Source organism: Gallinula chloropus (assembly GCF_964237585.1).
Source record: "Gallinula chloropus genome assembly, chromosome: 1".
In the NCBI taxonomy this organism is placed as follows: domain Eukaryota; kingdom Metazoa; phylum Chordata; class Aves; order Gruiformes; family Rallidae; genus Gallinula; species Gallinula chloropus.
This window is the reverse complement of record NC_140085.1, coordinates 42,362,542-42,382,165: the sequence shown is the minus strand read 5'-3', so window position 1 is coordinate 42,382,165 and position 19,624 is coordinate 42,362,542. Positions and strand designations below refer to the sequence as shown.

Below are 19,624 nucleotides of genomic sequence, written 5' to 3'. Positions count from 1 at the left end.
TGAAGGGCCTGGATCACCTGCTTGGTGCATCTGACAGGTGAATTCCTACATTCCCCTTCCTCTTGTTGGCACTGAAAGGACACCTGCAGCCCCACACTTCATCACCCTAGGTGGTTCCCCAGAGGCTGGACTGGGGGGTAAATTCCCAGTCAGGGCTCTTCCACTGGCCACCCCGGCTGACCAGCCTCAGGCAGTCCAGTGTGCTGCAATGAAGAGGGTGACTTGTCAGGCTGGCCTGGGGTCCCCAAGAGCCAACCAGTGGGGAAAATGGTTAACATTTCTGACCCTCCAGACTCACACAAGTTCCTTTGTGGCACATCAAGGACCAATGATGTGGTTAGGGCTGAGTCCTCAGGGCTGGTAATTAAAAATACCTTTGGGCAGGCAGAAAACAGGTAATTTGCAAGGTTGAGCTCTTAAGATGCAGCACCAACATGATGAGCTGAAGGTTGGGGGAAGTCATGTGCTTGCATTACAGAAGAGTCGTGGTTTGGGACATGTGCACTGGGTTATGTTCACAAATATGTGAAATGTCTCTCGTAGCACTACTGTTTAACCTGAGAAGCTCTAGATACTTTAGAGATGCCTTTGCAGGGTGCAACATGGAATCCAATAAATAAGTGATCTCTGTCACAAATGTTTCAGCCGTGGTACCTTTCAGTGAGCTCTTTGTATGGGGAGATTCATTAGATTTAATGAAAAAACGTTTTACATACATTAGTTATGTTTTTTCTTTCAGCACGCATATTAATTTTCTCTTTCAGTGACTGAAGCAGTAATTACGGTGCAGCACCTTTTAATAAAGAAATATAAAAAAATATAATGGTTCATCAGGCTACCTTAATATATCAATGTGCTACAACACATATAATAAGGTTGTACTTTCCACGTGAAGATTTCAAATTGCTTTGCAAATATGAATTTATTGCATCTTAGAAAGCTTTTGTGAGGTGGAAAGTAATAGCTTACATCTTTCTTGCTGAGACTCTTTTAGATGGCCTGAATTTACATCATTTACCAAAAAAGAAGACAATATATCTGTTACCAGGACAGGAACCTGATATTGTGGCTTCCATGCTTATACTTCAACTTCTAGAAATTAATACTGATACTGGAGGTGCTTAAAAAAATCTGTTAAAGTGGTAAGATTTCTTTTCAGTGCTTCTGCCTGTTTTATATCAACTCCTGTAGCGAGAGCAGTCTAGTGACTCCTCACAATTCCCATCAAGGAATCATTAGAAGTTTATGCCAGCCACAGGATTTTTTAAGAGCTGTGCACTGAGAATTGAATTCCCATGAAGGACACCAAAACGACGTGATGACATCAGGAAAACTGTGATTACAGAAGAACTGTATTGTCCTTTAGTCTGCTAGCTGCATTCTGTCATGTACAGCAGAAAGGGAGTGATAACTGCCCCTTTCATCCACTGTACAGCCCTTCCTTCTTTGTAGAATATCTAGTGAAAAAAAAGAAAGGACTAAATTCTCCTGCAGTAGGTTATCTTCTTTGCTGTGAGCTTTTCCTTGTTAACCATTCGGTGTGAAACTTTAAGTTTGGTAATTTTTATGTTGTCTAGGACAAAACCAGTGTAGCTGAAATGCAGTTCTTTTACTTCTTCTGATGAGATTCCACCAGAATCATCTCATCTGAAACTTCCTAGAGCGATCGATGGTTAGCACTGAACTTCTCTTTTGAATGTATCCTTTCTATTTTTTTTTTTTTAGCTTCAAATTTTACAGCTTAAATGTGCATCCTTGTATATGGCTACACGTAGAGAAACCTTACAAAGGGAATTCACTGTTACTCAACAACAGAAATACAAACATATATATTCACGAGGTTTTTAAGTAGTGCTAAGTGTAGCACTGTGGGGTGCTACAACATCCAGCTTTTAACACTCAAGATGTTCTCAGCTGTCCAGCTGTGTTAAGAGAGAGATTTTATCAGGATCACTTTAGGGTAGGGCTTATGGCAGTACTGGGAATCACTTTGGGTAAGAACCTCTCCAGTTTGCTATGTAAGAAGCCTAGGTAGCCTAGGTAATTTAGTAATTGGATAGTTCCTGTTGTCTCTCTTCTGCTGCTCTCCAGGTTAAATATCTTACTGTCAAATCTCAAAACCTGCTAATTACTTACATTATATTTACTATTTCTTAATGATCTTCTACAATTAAAAGATAAGAATTCCTTCACAGTCATTTGTGTGTACTGGATAGAGTTAAATTTCTTTGTAGTAGCTGTGATGAAAAGAGTGTTGAGAACACAGGGATGTTTTAGTACAGAGCCTTTTCTCCTCCTCACACAACCCCATACATGAGGAGGCTGGGGTTGTGTCGAGAAGTTGGCTGGGGACACAGCTGGAACAGCTGACCCCAAGTGACCAAAGGGATGTTGATGGGGGCTGCCATTACTCAGGGGCTGGCTGGGCATCGGTTGGTGGCAAGAAACTATGTCTTTATGTATCGCTTGTTTTTCTTGGTTTTGATGCCCCCTTGCTCCACCCCCTTTAAGAAAAAAAAACAAAACCAAACCTGTCTTTACCTCAACCAACGAGTTTCTACACTTTTACTTCTGATTCCCTCCCCATCTTGCTGGGTGTGAGTGAGTGAGTGGCTGTGTTGTGCTTAGCTGCCTACTGGGGCTAAACCACAACACTGGCTCCTGGAGCAGTGACCAAAATAGAATCACAGACCAGTGGGGGTTGAAAGGGACCTCTGGAGATCATCTAGTCCAACCTCCCTGCTAAAGCAGAATCACCTAGAGTAGGTTTCACAGGATTCTGCCCAGGTGGGTTATGAGTATCTCCAGGGAAGGAAGACTCCACAACCTCTCTGGGCAGTCTGTCCCAGTGCTCTGTCACTCTCAACATGCAGAAGTTTTTCCTCATGTTCAGATGGAACTTCTTGTGTTACAGTTTGTGCCCATTGCTGCTTGTCCTGTCACTGAGCACCACTGAAGAGTCTGGCCCTATCCATTAGACATCCACCCTTTAGATATCTATAAGCACTGATGAGATTCCACTCTCAGTCTTCTCCAGGCTAATCAGGTTCAGCACTCTTAGTTTTTCCTCATAAGACAGATGCTCCACATTACTATTTACATCAGGTTTTTTCTGTCCTTTCTGAAATCCATCCTGTAAGTTTGCTTTCAAGTGAAAAATCAAGCCCACATTTCATACTCTACTCTAATTTTCAGCAATTGTAAATAACTGACCTCAGATTAGCTGACAATAATTTATAGGATGTCAGAATGCAGTACAGACAAAAATATTGTTTACTTTGTACATTAATGGATATGGAATTCAAGAAGGTTCATCATGCCTTGCTTTTACAATCTATTTAAATTATTCTCAGTAAATACAAGTTTTACATATGTTTGTGCTAAATTAAAAAATCTTGGGTAATTTATTCTGTTAGTTATGTCCCTGCAACCCTACTGAGATCAATAGCCTATCTCGTTTAAAGAAGTCGTGATGGCTAGTAGGGTTCCCTGCTGCAAACTCTCAGCTCTAGGCTGCCAGGTGCTGTTAAGCAATTGTTGTTGCAATTTATCCTAGAGCTATTTATATTTATCTAGTAACTAATTATTCATAACTTGACAGATAAATGCGTCATGTACAATCAATAAATAATAAAGCCAAGCACATCTTCAGGATGTATTTTGCTATGTAAAGGTAGAAGACCATGCTCACATGAAAGATTCAGGTTGAATTTTACATATTAAGTCAGCTTGTATAGCTGACAGTTGTTTGGGCCTTCTGTTGAGGCACCATGAAAAGTCACTGCAGGGGGAAAGTGCTTGGGCAACTAAAACTAAAGCTCCTTCAGTTATCAGGTAATGAACAACAGTGGGAAGATGGACCCGAACTGAGGACTTACCTACCTAGAGAATACAAGGCTCTTGCCTTCAAAAGATGTAGAAAAATAGCTGTATGGAAAACAGGAAAGGTAGGGAATGCTTCATTCAGGGTGAGCATAATGTTGTCGTAAGAGCTGATGGAGTATGTTGAGATGGAGCAGACACCTGTTCAAAGAGGACAGCTATGCCTCCTCCCCCTCCTTCCCTGTGCTGGTAGTCATACCAGTGAATATGACACTGTGAGGGTCTAGACATATCTAAACCTTGGATACCTAACAAATATGGAATAGGAAATGGTATCCACGATTACCTAAACCTTTCTTTTTCCTTTTCTGTCCTTTCCTTTTTCCATTCCCACCCTTCCCTTTTCTCATTCCCCTTGTTCCCTTACATGAACCAGTCATAACACGTCTGCCATTACCTTTGCTGTGTGAAGCTACTGATGGGCAACCAAAATAACTTGGACTCTTGAGGTTGTCTCTATCTGAGATACATTTCACAAATAGGATTCTTCAAAACTGTCTCAGTTGTGATAAATCTTCTTGAGGAAAAGGTATAGTACAACTACAGGGCATAATTAGTTCTGCCCTGAATTCCAATATCTATTTTTAATAAATTATTTATTTATTTATTAAGAAGATAGGTCAAATCCTTGGACCTTATTATCTGATAGGAGAAAATGCTCTGATAATCACAGATATTTTTTCTTTATTTTTTATTTTAATAGCTCTCTTTTGGGGGTGGTGGTGGTTTATATTGAGGTTTCTTTTACAACAATATATTTCCATTATTTGAAGCAGATGCTTCTTTTAAAAAGCATTCAAAATGAGATGGTATATAAATAAATTTCTCTCACATATTCTCTTGATCATTACTTTGCAGCATCATTTTGCCAAAAAAAGAGAAAGAAATAGAATTATCTAATCTTGAATGACTGTGCAGAACTCAATAAATGCATATATTGATGGTCACATAGCTGTTAAACAGAGCTAGTGTAAATAAGTGAAACCTGATGAAAATTCCCAGGGCTCCTGGGACTTGATTCCAGCTCTTCACTGGAGGACTTTGTCTTGAGTTTCCCTACAGCCCAAGTGTTTTGCCTTTTCTGAAGACGACCATGATTAGGCTTCTGTACGAGATATTGATAAAGTAAGTTGCACAATTCAAACATCCAACTCTCTCAGTCAGATGGAAGCTGCTGTAGCCAGTAAGAGGTTCCACTGCCTGCAGGGATTCGTGCTGTGCTCCATGAAACAGCACCTTCTAAACTAATGTTCTTCAGCCTTAGAGAATAAAAATAAAGTTGGTGCCTAGGGAAACATTTATTTTAGAAAACCGTATAAAGACTCTATTGTATTGAATGAAGAAGGGATTTCAAACTTTAATAATATGACCTTTCTGCTTGAATATTCTCATACAATGCAGTAGAACTCTCCTGTGGAATGCAAGGCTATACTTCATAGCTAAATATTGCTAAATATGGACTATACAGTGCCCAGAAGTGCTGTTAGTTGAGGTTTTTTTCACTCCATCAGAGCAATACTTGGTTCAAAATCTGTCATTTTAGATTGTTAGAGATTAGCTTTGCAATAGGAGATACCAATGAAACACACATCCCGTGATGTTAATCAGACCTCAAAACCATTTTCTCCAAAGCAAGAAGGACATAAACACAGTCTGAGGAAATCTCTCATCCTTAATCTTGGCATTGTTCTGGGCAGCAGAGGAAAAGACACTTGGCAGGATTGCCATTCATCACTTCATATTCCTGTTTGAAACATACAATGAGCTCACTGTTTTGCAAGGAGAAAAAGTCAGTTATTAGCTCAAGCAGTCTCTATTCAGGAAGAAAATATGGGGAATATCAGCCATCCTGCCAATCTAATTTTTGCAAGGTGTTTTCTGGTGTCCATCTCTTTTTCACTGGCAAGTGTAAAGCAGGCATAGAAAATTCTGTTTCATGACACACAGTAGGAGACAGTTCCTATCTGAAGAAAGGCTGGTTGTGTCTGCAGTTATTACGAAAACTCAGAACAGGCACATTGATTGCAGGGATCAAGCAGATCTGTTACCCATGACTGGCGCAATGCTTGGAAGCACAGTAATGAGGCACTGTGCTCTGGATGATACATACTGTTCTTTCTGCTGCCATTACACAAACAGAAGTGGAAAATTCCTTGACAAAAAACAACTGTAGTCTAGAAAGTGACGTCTGCTCTGCATGTTCCAGACGTGGGAGAGGGGAAAGCAGAGCTGGAGCTAGCATGTGGGACAAGATGTTGTGCAAAAGGGTGGGTGGAACTAGTAGATAGGTACACTATGGTATTTGGATCACTGCAGCAGCCTGTGTTTTAAATCAGGTTTCTAGAAAGGTGTGACATTTCTGTCATATACCTGGTTTCTTTTTTTCATTTTCCTCATCTGACAGTATTATTCTGAGACGTGGCCACCAAAGGGTGCAATATCTTCAGCCTGGGCACATGATTGACTTTCATGTCTGCATACCTCTGTTTCTCCTGATTTTAAGATATTTTGGGAATGGTATTACTGCGTACATGTAATTCATGTCCCTCTTATTCAGAAATCAGTCAAAAAGGTGGCCAGAAAGAAACACACAAACAGTTTTGAAGCTTCAAACCTGGTGCTGTTGTCTGTATGAGGCAGATTGAGCCTGCAGCTGCTTGAGTTCCTTGGTCTATGTATGTAGTCCCGAGCCACAGCCTGCCTGCAAACTCTAAGGACAATGATCCTTCTCCCCCTGAATCATAGGAGACTCAGGACCTCTAAAGAGAGGCCACAGACCACAAAACGCCCCAGTGGTGACACCTCAGCCCTGACAATCTTGCAACCTGTGTTGCATTCAGAGCCCTCCTGACTGCCATCAGCAGAGGAGCAGAGGGTAATGCATCTCAGATCATTTATCAGGGCTTCAGGTGCCAAAGGAGGCTATCAGAGCAGCTTAGCATTGCAAGGTTGGGCAAAGTGGATTGAGACAGGGCATTGGGAGTAATGCAGAGATGAATAAGGTGACTTCATCCTGTCTCGGCTGCATCTCTTCATGTAAATAGTTCATCCTGGCTCCTCACCTTGTGCACATGGGTCAGGGAGGAAAAGAGTCTTCTTGTGAGGCTAGCTGATATTGTAGTGAGAGACTCAGCAAATCAAAGAAGCTAGAAAAACAGACTTGTGTGTTTGGCTTTCCTTGAGCAAGCTCTTTTTCTGAAGTCCTTTAAGCAAACTAGAGCTGATGAGACAAGTTCCCCAGTAATCAGATTCCCTAGAGACTGATCCTGAGAATTAAACACATGGATTAGTGAAACAGACTATTAGGACAGACATTAGAAATCATTATTAGGTGGTTTAGGGTTTTTTTTGTTGTAGTTTTTTTTCCTCAAAAGACTCTGGTGGAAAGAAAGTCTGCCTGAAAAACACAGAAAAGTCTTCAATGCAGCTATTGTCTGAAAATACTAGATCTAGACTAAAAATTAGGATAAATGACTACACTAACAGATCTGTAAAGTTTAAAAGACAAGATAAACGAACCTTTTCTTTCACTAAAAGTAGCTGAGCATTTGCATCTGGGAGTTGGGCTAACATTGTAGTACATACATATAGTAGTTTTATTGCTTAAAAAAAATCACTTTGAGGAGGGACAGCATACAAATAGTCATATTTATTGCTCATCAACAAAAAAGGGGAAAATTAGGACCTCACCTTTTGTGCCCTGCGCTTGTCTGCTCGTTGATTCTGGTGGTAGATACGGCTGAAGTTGGAGACAATTACAGGAACTGGCAGAGCGATGACCAAGACCCCACTCAGGGAGCATATTGAACCAAAAATCTTGCCAGCTATTGTCTTCGGGACCATGTCACCATACCTGGGTTAAAGAAAATATAATATTTAGTAAAGTCAAAATCTCTAGTAAATATTGAACTGCACAATAGATCATCTTCTCTTGCAAATAATAATTGCTGCATATAAATAATACTATGTATACATGCATATATATACGTATACAGCTTGCTCAGTGTTGTACACACACAATTTTAACTTCAACCTAATGTTGGGTATCCTGTCGATCAAACTATGGGCACCTAGTCTTCCCAGGCTGTCTCTAAATCATTATTGAAATTAAGTCCTTATCCTGTTTGCTTGTTGAAAAAGCTCATTACTTTCCATTTGCAAATTCCTAGGGAGACCACTCGGTAAATTAGATACCAAGCTGGATAATCTGTTGTTTCACTGAGTTGATATAGTACTATAGGAGGGTACTACAGTTTTGAAACAGCTTGCCCAGGAGATTGTGGACTTTCTATTTATGGAGATTTTTCAACACTTGTTTAGATAGAAGTGTGGCTGACCTAAGCCACTGCTGTTAATAGGTCAGCTTTGAGTGGGAGGCTGGACCAGCCGACGTCTAGAGGTCCCTTCTAAGATCTAGCCAAGAGCAGAAGTGAAAAACTCAAGCTACAAGCAAGCAAGCAACAAAGCAAATTCTAACTGCAAATTCTGGCAGTGCTCAGAATTACTAGAGCTAATACCTGTCTTTATGATGTCAGATATTCTTTTGTCCAGCAAGTGAGAACATAGTCCTGCCGAAGTACGTAGCGGGAGTGACAGCTTATTAAAAGATACCAGCTCCTTGCATTCTGCAGAGTGCCATATTCTATAGACAACTATGTAATTAGATACTACAGACTTTAATGAAGAGATAAATTACCTTCTAGTACCATTTGGTTTTTACCTTTACCGTATTTTAAGTTATTATTCAACATTGATTGTAGCATGCAAGTTTAGTATGCTTGTGAGCAGAGAGGTAGCACATTCCCTGTTGCAAAGAATTTATAAACTGTTAAAATGAGAAAAACTAAGAAATAAAACTGCAGGAGTGTCAGTGTTTGAAGAGTGCTGCCTGGAAAGCAAAACGTGTCTATTCAGCAGGAATTGAAATAATAATAGAAAAACTGGGGGGTAGGAGTGTCTTTTCAAGACACATGGTCCAGATCGTACACCTAATCATGAGAAGGAGGAGATACAGGGATGTGGATATCCAGTGAAGAAGAATCTATACGGTGTTAGAGAACACCTTCTAGCAATGACAGCTCAGCACATGTCAAAAGGAGGTTATGTGTCGCCCTGTAGGTGAAGATGAATGGTGTGCATTTTGTAAGGTAACAGGAAGGCTTTTAATGTAAATATTCAAATAAATTGTCATCCAGGCAGATATAATATAGACAACCAAGTCTCAGACTATTGACAAAGATTATGTTGTGTGAAATAAATGTTTAGTTACTTTACAAAGTACGCCCAAGTGTAAAATGATAACAGGAAAAATTGCACCAATACCCCCCACACCTGCTTGGAATTTGAATGCTACTAGCTTTTGATTTTGTGACATGCAGGATTGGATAAAACGACATAATGTAATAGAATAAATCTTCTAAATTATTAATATATCAGGTCTTAATTACAAGATGTATAAAACTGGAAAAATACTAGAAAGAGTCATGCTTTCCATCACATCAACATTTCCACCTCACATCATCAGCATTTTTGGTGCTTATGTTCCTAAAGCCAGTGCTGACTATCAGCTGTCAGGAGTGATACATGCCCAGCTGTTCTTTCCTTTGGGCAGGGAAGTGGATAAATGACCTTTTCAAGGTCCCTTTGACAAATGGGATCCCCGACACCTAACCAACTCAAGGTTATTTTTCAGGCAGAGTGGTGAGGTGAGTGGTAGGCATGGGGCAAAGGTCCTGAGCTTAGGGGAGAAGTCCTGGGGTGAAATCATTGATAACTATTGCCAGTTTTCAGTATTTGTTAATTTTATTTGATCTTTTTTGATACAGTCCAAGTATTTTCTTAAATGGAATCAAAAGTGTATCAACAGAAAGGGATTTAAAGGCACTATGTATTGACATACATGACACAAACAGATTTTGGAATGCAAAATTTACACATGCCCAGTACCACTGGAAAGTATCTTTTAAATTAGATTTCCAAACCTATATTTAGATGCCTGTCACTTGAAATGTGAAATTGCTGAACCTTCATAAGCTCACAGTGTCACCAATGGCTGCTGTGGACAGAAGGCATTTGTGGCTCTAATTAATTTAGTTTGAAGTTGCTCAGGGATATAGTTCATCCTGTTAATAATGTGACACTGTAATTATGTGAATCAAGTGCAGACTTATGCTTTAGGAGTGGTGACAGAAAGTGTTAGCTGATCTCTTTCTGACATTTCAGTATTTATGTGTGGACATGCCTACTGACATAAGGAGATGCCTTTTCACAGCATTTCACTGTTACAGATCGAAATAAAAACGAGGATTGTTTGGTACATGAAAGTATTTTGCAATGTTTTTCTTACCTTCTGGGCAAAATGACAGGTAGATGGATATACTGCTTATTTTAAAATAACTTGCTTTTGATTATTTTTCTATTTCAGTTGTAGCGTGGTGACATTTTCCAAGTATAATGTTGTTTGTCCATCGTTTATGTGCTAATAATATCTTTCACATCATTAATAACTCTTACATAAGTAGTTTTTCTCCTGTTGATAAACACTGTATTGCAGATGTTTAAATAAAATTACAGTCAGAACAAATGACTTACAAGAAATTAGCCTTCCCGCACAGAGTGAGAAAATATTTGCTCACTTCTGTGACAAAACTGAGTTTTTACTACATTTACCCTGGTTGGCTTTGCTCTCCTTGGAGACAAGAGATACAGATTTTAGTCTAGTGTAGGCATGACCAGAATTGTTAATGAAGTTCCTCCTGCTGGATTAAACATTACCTTTGGTCATATATCACCGAATACCACCAGTGGAAGGTGGATGACGTGAAATGAAGGGAAAATTTCTTCTTTTACCCCACCTGTAATAGCTTTCTGCCTTGAAAAGTCTAAACCAAAAAAAAGAGCACAGCTCCATTTTCAGATGGCAGGGTAGCTTTGTGGTGCGTGTATTTCAAAGTGAGAAAATTATACTTGATGTCTAAAACAAATTCTAAATTCTGCAGAAAATCTGATCTCTTCAGTCATGGAGACAACAAATATGGAATCTTATTAAGCAATTTTCCCAGGGCCACTTTTCAAAAGGAAACTATTTATGGTTTCTATCTCTTTCTACCCTGCTTGTCTCACTGCACTTCAGATTGTGACTGCAAACATATTCTCCTTTACAAGCTTTTTTCGCCTTGTTGCAGCCTTTTCATGGCTTTGTACATAGGCTGTCCCACATATGTCTATTATTGTGGTCAAAGCTCAAGTCAGACTTTGGGCATTTATGATTTGTACTGACAATCTAATTTTGTAACATCAAAATTGTCACCCCAGTATTGTATGCTCTGGATGAGTGGAGAAAAAAAGGATGTTGCACTGATCTCTGTCATCAATCAGGTGCATTCTCCTTCATTAGCCAAAAAGCGAAGGCAAAGGGCTATGACTGACTAGATGTGTCAATCAAGTCTTATCGAATCACAAGTCAGAAACTGCATGATCAAACTAATGCCTAGGTTTCACTAGGCATAGTTCAGGCAGGTCAGACATGTGCGATTGCTGGCAGTCTGTGGGTATCCGTTCGCTAAATGACATCGTACAGGGATGGATGGGTTTAGATGCATGTGTGTTTGTCTCAGATGTTTTGTATTCCACAGGAGACAGACCACTTTTTTCATTATTTGACTCCTTACTGCAAGGGAAGACAGTGAGCTGGTGGATTCTTTCATCTGGCAAATACTGGATCCTTCAGAGTACTGAACTGAGTAACAGGGGCAGGATTTCTTACAGCATTGCATGACAGATTTGGGGGGCACGCAACGCAGCCTGAATCACACACCAAAGACTCAACTGTTATAGGAGCTTGGGAAACATGAATGTGTTTGGGTGAACAAATGCACATTCTGTAACCTAAGGCTTGCCACATTGGGGCTGACCTGTGGGCATCCCCCTGCCAAAGGCATTCTGCTTTTCTAACTGATAAGTAGTATATGTCTGGTGTTGAAAACCCACAGATCAAGAAATCTCAGGCAACAGAGGCTGTACTTGTGGCATTGTTGGCTATTTATCTTGCTCCTTAATCTAATGAAGGTTGGGTTTTGATGGCTCCAAGATGGACTATTTCTTAGGTCAAAGGCCTGAATTATAATTAAAATGAGTCATACTTTTTGGTCATTTTTCCTTGATGTGAGCAGAGAAGGTCTTTTCTTTAATAATTTTAACAAATGAGGGGGACAATGCTGCTCATTTAAATTCTGTTTGTTAGTTGGAACACAGGACCAATTTTTTTTTTTCATGTGAAAACAGGTGTATATGGAGAAAAAAAAGGAATCACGGAAATTTTAATCTAATAATATTTTTGTGTATGTTTGACAGAACAGAAGTTTATAGTTGGAATAGTGTTTGCACCCCCCTCCCTGCCCTAGGTGACCTGTACACAAAAGCCCTGAAATTGCAGGGCATATGTAGGTAGGGATAAATCCAGGGTGTGCATTTTAACAAAGATCAAAGAGCTTATGCTGATACTTACAGACACATTTAAGGAAAAAATGTCACTGTCCAGGAAAATCTGGCAGCAATAACGTTTTCTGTCACTAGAGGGCATAACCGCCATTAAAATTAAATGCAAATGCATTTTTCAATGCGTGTTACAAATACACGTGCCCTCTCCCACCTCCTTCGAATTAATTTACATTCTTTAAAAAAGCTATTACATTGATTGAGGTCTGTTGTCAGCTCCCATCCTATTTGTTGAAACGCAAAGCTGGTAGCGTTTTTTGTTTTCAAACATGTAAAACATGTTGGAAAATAATGGAGCTGTAAAATGAAAAGTCATTAAAATTAACTTGATAATATTTATTTTAAAAGCAAGGGAATTTGTGACCAAAGAATAATGGGAACAGTACGGAACCCAGGGAAACTAAACAATCTTTGCAGAAGCCAGCACGATGGTTTCTTTTTTTTTCCCATGCGTGGGAGACAAATCAAATTTCCCCACGGATCTCACATGGCATCCAGGCAGAGTTCAACCTTCTTGCACTGGAGCCTATTAACAGGACAGCACCCTGCTTTTCCAGGACAAGGTCTGTCCTCCCATCCTCTAGCTGCTCTCCCTGGACAGGGTCAGCGGTTTACCCACCTGCCTCTGCCCTCCTGCTTCCCATTTCGGCTAATGGACGTTTCCTGCTCTCCAAGAGCCACAGACAGACCCCCAGAGGTTTCTCTGGTGAGACTCTCAGAGAAGATTATACAGCTGCTCGTTGGCCCGTGCATTTAAGGCAGCCAGTCACCCAATCGGGCACGCGCTTGCGTGCCGGCAGAGGCAAGAAAAGCAATTCCCATCCTCTCTGACACTAACAGTAATCATGATGAATCTGCAGCCTCACCTAGGTCTTAAAATAGCTTAGTGATTTTGGAAAAGTAATTTCTAATAAGACAAAATATTGCTGTTAGTGTGAGATGCAGAACATTACATAGATGATTCCGAATTTTATTCCAGCCTAGGGAGATTCAGCATGGAATTGCAAATAATCTTCCCAGCTGCTTTTACGGCTGCGAAGGGCCCTCTGTTGCAGAAGCCCTCTCTGCTGCTCAGTAGTGATGGACGTGGTCCCCTCTGGGGGTCCACAAACGTTCCTCCAAGAGCTGGCCAGAATGATTGTTCATGAATGATGAAAACCACATCTGCTTTGCAAGAGTGGCAGTGCTCCCTGGGCTTTCCAGCCTGCAGTGCGAGAGAGTCAAATGCCCCTGCACCTGGCTGAGTTTGCAGTTCCTGAAATATAAAATTCTAATAAATTTCGGGGGGGAGGGTGGTGGTGTTTGTTTTATTTTGGGGGTGTTTTTTGGCATGTGCACCAGGGCTTTTATACAAGATTGAACAGATGTGGAAAGGTGGGCTTTAGTGCTTAGAGATAATAAAAAAAAGGGAACTTTTCCATGGAAAAAATGGAAGACTTGCCCAGAGAAACACTTCTGGGTTCTCACAGTCAAGACAGAGATCCATATAACCAAATTTCTTCTGTTTTCATTTACCATAAAATACTAAATCCAAAAAGGCAAAAAGATACGTATTTTTTTTGTCATCTCTCCCTCACTCCATAGGAAAAGCTAATATCCTGTCTGTTTCTGAGCTGCTGCAAAGCATCATAGAAATATGATGTCGGGTTCGTGTTGCATGGGGCTATTGAAATGGCCAGTGATACAGCTCAGCTGACTCCTGCATTACTGAGGTGGCATTGGGGTTTTTTTTCCCCCCCAGATTTCAGAGGCAGAAATGAACACGATTGTTTTTAGGAAAGAGAGAGTATTTCTGAATGGGTCAGACAGTTTTTAGGAATTAAAAAAAAAATAGCTGTATGGTAGAAAAACTTGTTGATGCAAAAGTCACAAACTGTCTGTCCTGGGGTTACCTAAATCGTTGTCATTCTCAATGCGCTGGCCATCAGCCACATTCCTATGTGCAAAAGGGCCTTTTTTAGAGTTTTTAGAGCTTTCAAACCCCTTTTTGTCTATTTGTTGGGGTTTTTTTTGGTTTTTTTAATGATGTAGCATCACAGCCCGTTATGGCACACCTCAGAACTGAGGCTTCCAGCACCTGCTTCTGTGATGGAAATGCTTACACAGTGATAGGCCTACTACGTCTTTGGTGTCATTTTATGGTTAGTACAGCAGAGTGAGGACGTCAGGAATAAAAGTCATCAGCTGGACTGCCACATGCTTTATAAAGGAGAAGTGAGTGGTTAGTCCCCGCTTTTGTGCTCTCATAGATCTGTGAGTAAACTGATCTCAATTAACGCCCTCTGCAACAGGGTTAGTTAGGACACAGCAGATAGATACACTGCAAGGGAGCAAGTATCAGTTAAGAATTTTAACACTGACACATGGTAAAAAAAGACCATCAGTGAAGAACAGAAACTCCATTTTTGAGAGCAGAAAAAGAAGCACCACGCATAAAGCACTGTTATAGAGATGTCAAATTATATCTGACAATTGCAAAATGGTGTCCTTGTCTAAGGAGGGTGTTGAAAATTGTTATAAAGCTGCTCCCTAGAGCTTCCAAGCTGCTTGGTGACTAAATGCTGGCAAGTTGACACTAATTAGTCATTTATTTCAACATTACATCCAACAACAGATAATTTAAATTGTTACTGGTAGTACGTTTAAGTGGAATTTCAAAATAAGCATTTCAACTGTGTCGCCTTAAGGATTCAACCTGTACATTGCCAATTTGAGAAGTATTTAAGTTGCTGTTTAGGAGCTAATTCTATTTTAAAAACACCACTCTATGTGACTGTGAAATGATCTTCATTTCCTAAAACTGTCTTTAGTCCTAGAAGTACTATATCTAATCAACATAGGATTCACTTATTACTCTGTTGCATTACTTCAGAATTTCAAGTCTTTAAGATGCCATAGTGATAAGCAGACAATAAATGCTTGGCTGGATAATTATTCATAAGATGGTACAAATGATTACAGGAAGAATATACTTTTCCTTTGTCACTCAGATACTTTGCATTTTCTGTGACCTGATGCTGACATTTCGGTTTTTTCATTCCATTTTATGTGAAGCCAACAGTAGTTCAAAGAAAAAAAGGGGGAAAAAAAAAAAGAAGAGAGAATTTGATCTTTACTCTGCAATTCTGACTTACTTCCCTAAGAGAAAATGTTCCTAGGTTTTTGCTCCTAAAAATCGATGATTTATATTACTTATTTACTCAGGACCTAATTTTTCAATAGTTCTTTGGTCAGTGCATGTGCCCACACACGAGCACATATATAGGATGAAGTGAGCAGCTTTTTCAAGGCTTAGAAATGAACAAAAGAATACCAGTAATAGGTCAGATCAAAGCATCACCTAGCCTGGTATTCAGTCACCAAAATCTGACCTGAAGCAAATGCATACATAAGGAAAAAGAGTAGTCTAAATACATATCCTTGAACGTTCTTCCATCCTCCAACCAGCTACAAATAATGCAGGAAGTGCCAGAACTATAGTTTCTTTGCAGTTAATGATCCTTAGTAGGTTGCACTTCCACGGGCTTTGTTTTGTCCCCTTGAATCTGTAGGTTTTGGCATTCATAACACTGTTTGACAGTCCCTTGGTCAGTGTCCCTTTGACTGTTCTGACCACAGTTCCTTTCTTCATATGATACCCCCTACCAGGGCCTTGTATTCACAAAAGCAGCCAGCGCGTGATCTCTGACCACCCTCCTCCCACCACTTGGGTTTTCATACATTTTTAACCTTACTCCTTTTCTATCCTGACAAACCCTACTCAGCTCATACAGATGCTACTCCCTAAATTTGATCATACCTTTTGCTATTTCTGAATCTTCTCTGATTCCTCCACATTATTTACAAGAAAACAAGACCAGAACTGCACACGGTTTTCAAAGAAGAGGTATGTACAAGTTCAGAATAGCTTGTTTCTCTCGTGCCAACTTGGACAGCAAGCCATCGTTATTCACTATGTTGATATGTGATTTCTCACCCCTGTTATTTCTCTGCCTGAATCTGTATTTGTGGGAGCTGGTAAAATTTGCCTTACTTCCTAGATCTCTGTCACTGACAGAGGAAAAAGAGCTGTTAGGCTACTGGCACAGCACAGGAGTTTTGATGATCATGTGACATAATACTTAACAAAACGATCAGTGAAAGGGCATAGCTCACCCAGCCCCTGTGCTAACCAGAAGAAAAAAAATGCACTCCTAGATCCGTACCAACATTTAGGCTAAAAGAAATGCAAATTTGTTAGTCCTGTGAATGCATTTTTTTTTTTATATTTTTCTTTTTTCTTTTCTTTGTTCTTTCAGAGAACCCTTTCCTGGGAGAACTAGACTAAAAAGCAATACAAAGTTAAGAGACACTGTTTTATACAGGAGAAATAGGAACGAAGATGAATGCATACCAATCCCAAATGCCCAGCATTTTAAATAAACTGATGCAAATACAACAGAGTATAAAGGAATTCCAGCAGTTCCTACTTGATTTATTTTCTGAAAGCAACATGAACATCAGGATATAAAAAAAACCCACCTTCAAAAGTACCATGATCTCTAGCCCCTCTTCACATGAAAAGGTGAGGGGTGAAGGATGGGCAAAGCCTTCATGAGGCTCTGACCATAGCACCTAGAAAAGACTGAGTAAAGGACCTGTAGCAGAGGTGATAAACATGAGCAGTATGAAATTTATTGACCATGTCAAATTTGGCTGTAAAGAGAGTCCAGCCTTAGGCTTCAGCGATTCCCAGGAGGATGGATGAGGGTTTGACACATCCTCCTTGCGAAATGATTTCAAAGGCAGCTGCTAAACATCACCTGTCTCCCCCACCCGGCTTTGTTTCATGGATGCTTACTGTTCTCCCTGACACCTTAGAATCATAGAATCATAGAATCATAGGGGTTGGAAGGGACCTCCAGAGATCATCGGGTCCAACCCCCCTGCCAAAGCAGCTCCCTAGCTCTTATTGCACAGAGAGGCGTCCAGACGGGTCTTGAATATCTCCAGTGAAGGAGACTCCACCATCTCCCTGGGCAGCCTGTCCCAGGGCTCTGTCATCCTCACTGTGAAAAAGTTCTTCCACATGTTGGTGCGGAACTTCCTGAGCTCCAACTTGCAGCCATTGCCCCTTGTCCTGTCCCCACAGACCACTGAAAAGTGGCCGGACATTTCCCCCTGCATCCAATACTTGAGATATTTATAAACATTAATAAGGTCCCCCTTTAGTCTTCTTTTTCTCAAGACTGAACAGTCCCAGTTCACTCAGCCTTTCCTCATAGGAGAGATGCTCCAGGCTCTGAATCATCTTTGTAGCACTTCTCTGGACTCTCTCAAGGAGATCCCTGTCTTCTTTATACTGGGAAGCCCGGAACTGGACACAATACTCCAGGTGGGGCCTGACCAGGGCAGAGTAGAGGGGGAGGATCACCTCTTTTGACCTGCTGGCCACACTCCTCCTGATGCACACCAGGATCCCATTGGCTCTCTTAGCCACCAGGGCACACTGCTGGCTCATGGTCAACCTGTCATCACCCAGGACCCCCAGGTCCTTCTCCACAGAGCTCTTCTCCAGCAGGTCATCCCCCAGCCTGTACTGATACATTCCTTCCCAGGTGCAAGACTCTGCACTTGCATTTGTTGAATCTCATCTGGTTTCTCCCTGCCCAGCTCTCCAGCCTGTCCAGGTCTCTCTGGATGGCAGCGCAGTGTTCCTGCCTGTCAGCCACTCCTCCCAGCTTTGTATCATCGGCGTACTTGCTGAGGGTGGATGCTATTCCGTCATCAAGGTCGTCAACGAAGATATTAAACAGGACTGGACCCAACACTGAGCCTTGGGGAAGACCGCTAGTCACAGGCCTCCAGTCAGATTCTGCTCCACTGATCACCATTCTCTGAGCTCAGTCTGACAGCCAATTCCCAACCCACCTCACTGTCCACTCATCTATCCCATGCTCTCTCAGCTTTGCTTAGGAGTATGTGGAAGATGACAAAACCACACCACTTCTGCATTCTTCTAGAAACACACTGTTTAGTAAAACTTTTTCAGCACCATGACTAAAATTAGGATTGAGCTGTGAAGCACATATTTCGGCGCAGATTCAAGCACTCCTTTCTGAAGCCCAGGGATATGTTTTGGTGTGCTACCTTGTGGAGGTGAGGGGAGAATTTTCCTATTAGTGGTGTGATTAGGTGCAGTCTGGGTCCAGTGTTCTTGTTTCATCCCAGGAATACTGCTGAAAGTTGTATGCAATTAATTTATCCTACAGATTTTCTTTCAGCTGCAATACTTGTGCTAAATAGCGGTGAAGTCAAAACAAAGCATTGATCTGCCAATCCATTCCTAAATTTCTCTTGAGTATATATTAGCCATCAGGTCAAACTGCTCCAAGTATAAATCACATTAACACTAGAAAAGCACTGCCGAAGTTTGCAAGGACAGCCGTGCCTTTTTTGTGACAGCTACTGGGCACGGCGCTGAGATCAGTGAACTGATTTCACTTGGGAAGCAAATCCAGCTGCTCCCATGTTCAAGTAAAACTCTGACTGACAGTGGTTTTAGCCACCGCTGGCATTAATGCTACGCAGCGCTCTAATGGGCAGAGGAAGATCTAGGGATGATTCCCAGCAAATTTGAAACTCCTTATTTTGGTTTTTTTCCCCCCAAGAAATACTAAACAAAGCCCTTGGTCTACAGTACAGGTTTTTCCCTTTGGCACGTCCTGTAACTAAAAAACATTCTGTTTTTTCTTCTACATATTTAGTCCCTCTAGATAACACTGGAGTTTAAGATGGTAAAATACTGATAGTAAAAATGTTTCAAAAGAGCTCTTGAAATAATAAGCAGGATTATTTTCTTCTCTTTAAATAATCAGAACTCCTCACCCTCTCAACTTTCTTCTTATTATTTGTTTTAATTTGAGTATTTTCACTTCATTTGAAAATAGGCTATTGTGCTACACTCAGCACCGGCCAATTAGGCCAAGCAGATTTTTTGCTTGCCCACACAGCCACCCATGGACCAGTATTATTTTTACATTCCTAGAGGCAAAGCTGAAAAAACACAAAATAGCTTGTGTCAGTGTGACACTGCTACTGGCCTAACGCTCTAGGGATCTCTGCCAAATATTGAATACTTCAGTTAATTTTTCACTAATGCTAACTCTAAATCTGTTAAAACAAGAGCAAAAGCTATTCCATTATATTTTTATACATGTGTGTATATATATATATAATACACATACACATACACATACACATACAC

General features: G+C 40.6%; 1 protein-coding gene across 1 annotated transcript in view; it reads right to left on the bottom strand.

Annotated features, from left to right (window-relative positions):
• KCND2 (potassium voltage-gated channel subfamily D member 2) overlaps positions 1-19,624 on the bottom strand; it is a gene marked incomplete at both ends in the record, with an annotated part of 275,317 nt that overhangs the window by 9,943 nt on the left and 245,750 nt on the right. Inside the window, one exon of the mRNA XM_084272244.1 lies at positions 7,573-7,735. Coding sequence (XP_084128370.1) covers positions 7,573-7,735 — 163 coding nt within the window. The remainder of the gene's footprint in view (positions 1-7,572; positions 7,736-19,624) is intronic.